Genomic DNA, 4,077 nt, shown 5'->3' with positions numbered 1-4,077 from the left:
CCGTGGATCGAACGATGGTCCGTGCTGGTCAACCGTATTTTGTGTCAGAGGCTAGGTAGGTGAAGTCTCGATCCACGGACACAGACCACGGACCGTGGTCTGATCTACGGACCGTGGGTCTGTCTGTGAGTCGGGACTTAGCCAATTTTCTGAGCTGGGTCTGGGAGGGGTTACAGTGGTGAACCACAGACCACCAGCACGGGCCGTGGTCTGACCTACGGTCTGTGGATGGTGACCGTAAGTTGCACCTTCAACTTTTCGAAATCTGTATTTTTGGTCTGTTTCGAATACGGGGTGTTACAACTGTTGAGCGTGATCAGATTCAAGGGTGATCCAGTTCTTTCAGGATGCCATGGATCTTTCTTGTTTAAGTCCACTCTTTTCAGACTCAGACTATTTGTTTAAGGTGTTTCTTTAGTTTCGGGGTTGTAACCCTTTGTTCTTAGACTTGTCGTTAGTAGAGTTTTGGTACAATGACTTTCAGGTTCTAGGGGTTGTTCTTCCGCATTAGTTTGTTTAGTTGTTTGTTAAAACCTTGGAGTTTATGGAGACTCCATTTTTATAGGCATTTAAACGTGCTTCTGTATCTTTAAATGCCTTAGGTTTCATAAAATTTGTATTGTTTGGGTTGTAGTAATGGTTCTCCCACCGGAGGGTTTGTGTGGATGCCAATCACGACGGTCTGGGTTGTGATAATGAATATGACATGAAAACCATTTAAGCGTTACAATATAATAAACAATGAAAGCAACATGAAAATAATATACTTTACTTGTGGGGAGTTTCTCTAACCGACAAGAATTACCATGAGCCTAGCATTGTACAACGTTTCGCCTATGTTGCCAGGGCCATCTTGTACTTTGTCGGGGTATAGGATGATATCGTGACTATGGATCCATATGATTGGCCTTCTCATGGGAAAAGATGAGTCGGGTGAAGAATCAATGCTACCCTATCCTACGCTAGCTACGTAGTTTGATGGGACTTCCGAATCATAACAGACTCTAACCCAACTCTGTGTTGGATACTACTCCCAAAATAAGTGATATAACTTTATGCTCAATTCCCCCATTACAAAGAATGAACTTCTTACATTATTTGAAATACTTTTCAAAACATGACACATGTTTACATTCTTGAAAACATGCACTTATGAACTTATCATTGAAGTCCAATAATAAACATAGGTACATATTTATAAATGACATGTGAAACTTTTAACTGTTTATGAAATATAACTTTTGAAATTTCCTCTTATCTTACGTTAATTTAAAATGTAAATGAAGACATGTGAATGTGACATGAAGACTTTCTCAAGGATTAACGAAGACTTTAGAAGTAAAAATCAAGAAGAAAAAATAGGTATGATTCGAAAGAACACATACATAATGAAGGACGGAAGAGAAAAGGTCATGTGACCCTGACGTATCGATGGTGTGACGCGGAGAGGGAAATAAAGTTTTGGTGACGGAAAGAATTTTGTGGCAGAAGACTTTGTATCCTCTCGGCATCGCGGAAAGGGGGTGATCGGTTGGATATGGAAATTTCATGCATCTTCGCGACGTGGCCCTGGACTCAAATAGTTGGCCGATTTCTTTCTTCCTCTTCCAAACTAACTTTAATTAAAAAACCCAATGCAACTTAATTGAAATCCCACTCCGATTTTATCAACAAACACCACTCATTCGCAATACCCTCACCTCAAGAACTCAAAACCTCAATTGTTAAAGAATGGGGTTAAAACTCAAGAACTCTTCAATAATACTTACATAAAAATTTCATGGACAATTTAATGAAAGATTCACATGATTGGTGTGAGGGAAAGCAAATCTGTCACTATGAGAAACATCACATACTTTGAAGAACAATGTTCTTGAAGAGACTTGAAGGAAAATCTTGGAAGATGAACCCTAGCCTTAACAGTTTTTGAAGTTCCTGAGTGTAGAATTTAGATGTGAATCAGAGGGTTTAATTTTGAAAAATGATTTTTCTACGAGTTTTGGGTAATTTAGATGACTTACCAAGGGTTTTTAGGATTATAGTACCATTAAAAAATAATAAAACTAGCTGGAATTCGGCATAATTTTCCAGCAGACTGTGAGGTCGGTATTCGCTCTGTAACGCGGAGCCATCACAGGGTTGTTGCAAGGTTAGAGCGTCTCCAGTAAATCAGTCATATCTTTTTAATCAAAACTCAGATTGAGGCAAACTTGGTGGCGTTGGAAAGAAATCTCAAAGACCTTCGATTTCATACCTCATGGGCCACGTAACTCTTTATGTTCTAAAAGCTATGGTAGTTTGAAGTTGACCCAAAACTTGAAAACTGACCAAATTTCAAGGTGCTACAATATCTCCTCCTTAGGAACATTCATCCTCGAATGAGATCGCACTAAGTTGAATAAGGGGGGAAAGCATTTAACCACCCTAACTCAAGCACATAACATGCAATATACATAACTCAATATATCAACTTAAAGAGTACTTTACAAAGAGTAAGTACCATGGTTAGAAATTTCTTCGGAACGAAAGAGATGTGGGTGTCTCCTCTTCATATCTTCCTCAGCCTCCCAAGTAGCTTCCTCAACATATTGATTACTCCATAAGAACTTGGCTGATGCAACCTCTTTGGTTCTCAATTTGTTAATCTGACGATCAAGAATCTGAACTGGAACCTTCTCATAAGATAGGTTGTCCTTGATACCAATATTCTCAATAGGTACAATGAGTGAAGGATCACTCAAAAACTTCTTTAACATGGATACATGGAACACCAGATGAATTACTGCTAATTCTGAAGGCATCTCCAACTCATAAGCTACCTTGTACACCCTCTTGGATATCCTATAAGGACCAATATACTAGGGACTGAGTTTTCCCTTCTTACAAAATCTCATAACACCCTTCATGGGTGAAATATTAAAGTAGAACCAATCATCAACCTCAAATTCTAAGTCTCTTCTCCTAACATTTGTATAGGATTTCTGAAGACTCTGTGTTGTTTTTAGCCTTTCCTGAATAATATTCACCTTCTACATGGTTTGATTAACCAAGTTTTGCCCTATCAACTCAACTTCACTAAATTCAAACCAACCAATAGGCGATCTGTTCTTTTGCCCATAAAAAACCTCATAAGGAGCCATCTGGATACTAGAGTGATACCTATTGTTATATGCGAACTCTATGAAAGGAAAGTGATCAGCCCATTTACCTTTGATGTCTATGACACATTCCCTCAATATATCTTCTAAGGTATGAATTGTGCGCTCTGTTTTACCATCAGTGTTCCTTAGTGCAGTGCACTAGCAGATGATGGAGCAGGTCCATTTGTCTTTTGTTGAAAAGATGATCGGTTCGCATTGCTCTTCTGCTGCCTGAACTCATTTCGTTGTCTTAGCCTTCTTGTTCTGGAACTCTTCTCTATCTCTCAGCTTATCCTCCTCAACATGTTGCACATGGATCATAAGCCTTGCTATGTTTGTCTCTATTACCAGTATAGTTGTCTTACCCTCGTTACCTGACAAGCGACAACCCAGATAAAAATAGACTGATCCTGCTCGTCCTGTCAGCAACCATCTGCGGAGAATATCGGGACAATTGAGTGAACTTGAGGCTATACTCATGGATTCCTACTTCAAGTTAAGGAATTATCTTAACTTTGCTTCCCTCAGCTCATGGGGAAATAAATGCCCTCAAGAAGGCCTCATCGAACACAGCCCAGCTCACAATTAGTGCACCATCAGCTCTACTCTTCTTCCACTGGTCGTACCAAACTCTAGCAACACCCTTCAATTGGTATGCAGCTAGTTCCACATGATCAACATTGGCAACATGCATCACCTCAAACACTTTCTGCAACTCTTCCATAATGTTTTTCAAGATCCTAATGACACTTGAACCGGTAAAGTTTAGAGGATTCATCCTTAAGAACTCACAGATTCTAGATGTATCAGCCACATTCTATAGAACCCCTCTTTGTTGCCCAGCTTAGTTGGTCACAAATTGACTCAACATCCGGATGTCATCCCAGAACTCAACAATAGTGACCTCTCCTTGGGGTTGTACTTCTGGTGCATTCGG

General features: G+C 39.7%; 1 protein-coding gene across 1 annotated transcript; it reads right to left on the bottom strand.

Annotated features, from left to right (window-relative positions):
* Positions 1 to 2,483: 2,483 nt before the first annotated feature.
* Positions 2,484 to 3,864, bottom strand: LOC107062114 (uncharacterized). The gene is made up of 3 exons (XM_015312349.1): positions 3,688 to 3,864; positions 3,515 to 3,573; positions 2,484 to 2,841 (listed from the first exon to the last, which is right to left on the bottom strand). The coding sequence occupies exons 1-3, from the start codon at positions 3,862 to 3,864 to the stop codon at positions 2,484 to 2,486; spliced, it is 594 nt and encodes a 197-aa protein (XP_015167835.1).
* Positions 3,865 to 4,077: the final 213 nt, after the last annotated feature.

The sequence above is a fragment of the Solanum tuberosum genome, unplaced genomic scaffold, assembly GCF_000226075.1.
Source record: "Solanum tuberosum cultivar DM 1-3 516 R44 unplaced genomic scaffold, SolTub_3.0 scf00200, whole genome shotgun sequence".
NCBI lineage: Eukaryota > Viridiplantae > Streptophyta > Magnoliopsida > Solanales > Solanaceae > Solanum > Solanum tuberosum.
The sequence above is the reverse complement of the archived record's forward strand: the minus strand, read 5'-3'. Positions and strand labels throughout refer to the sequence as shown.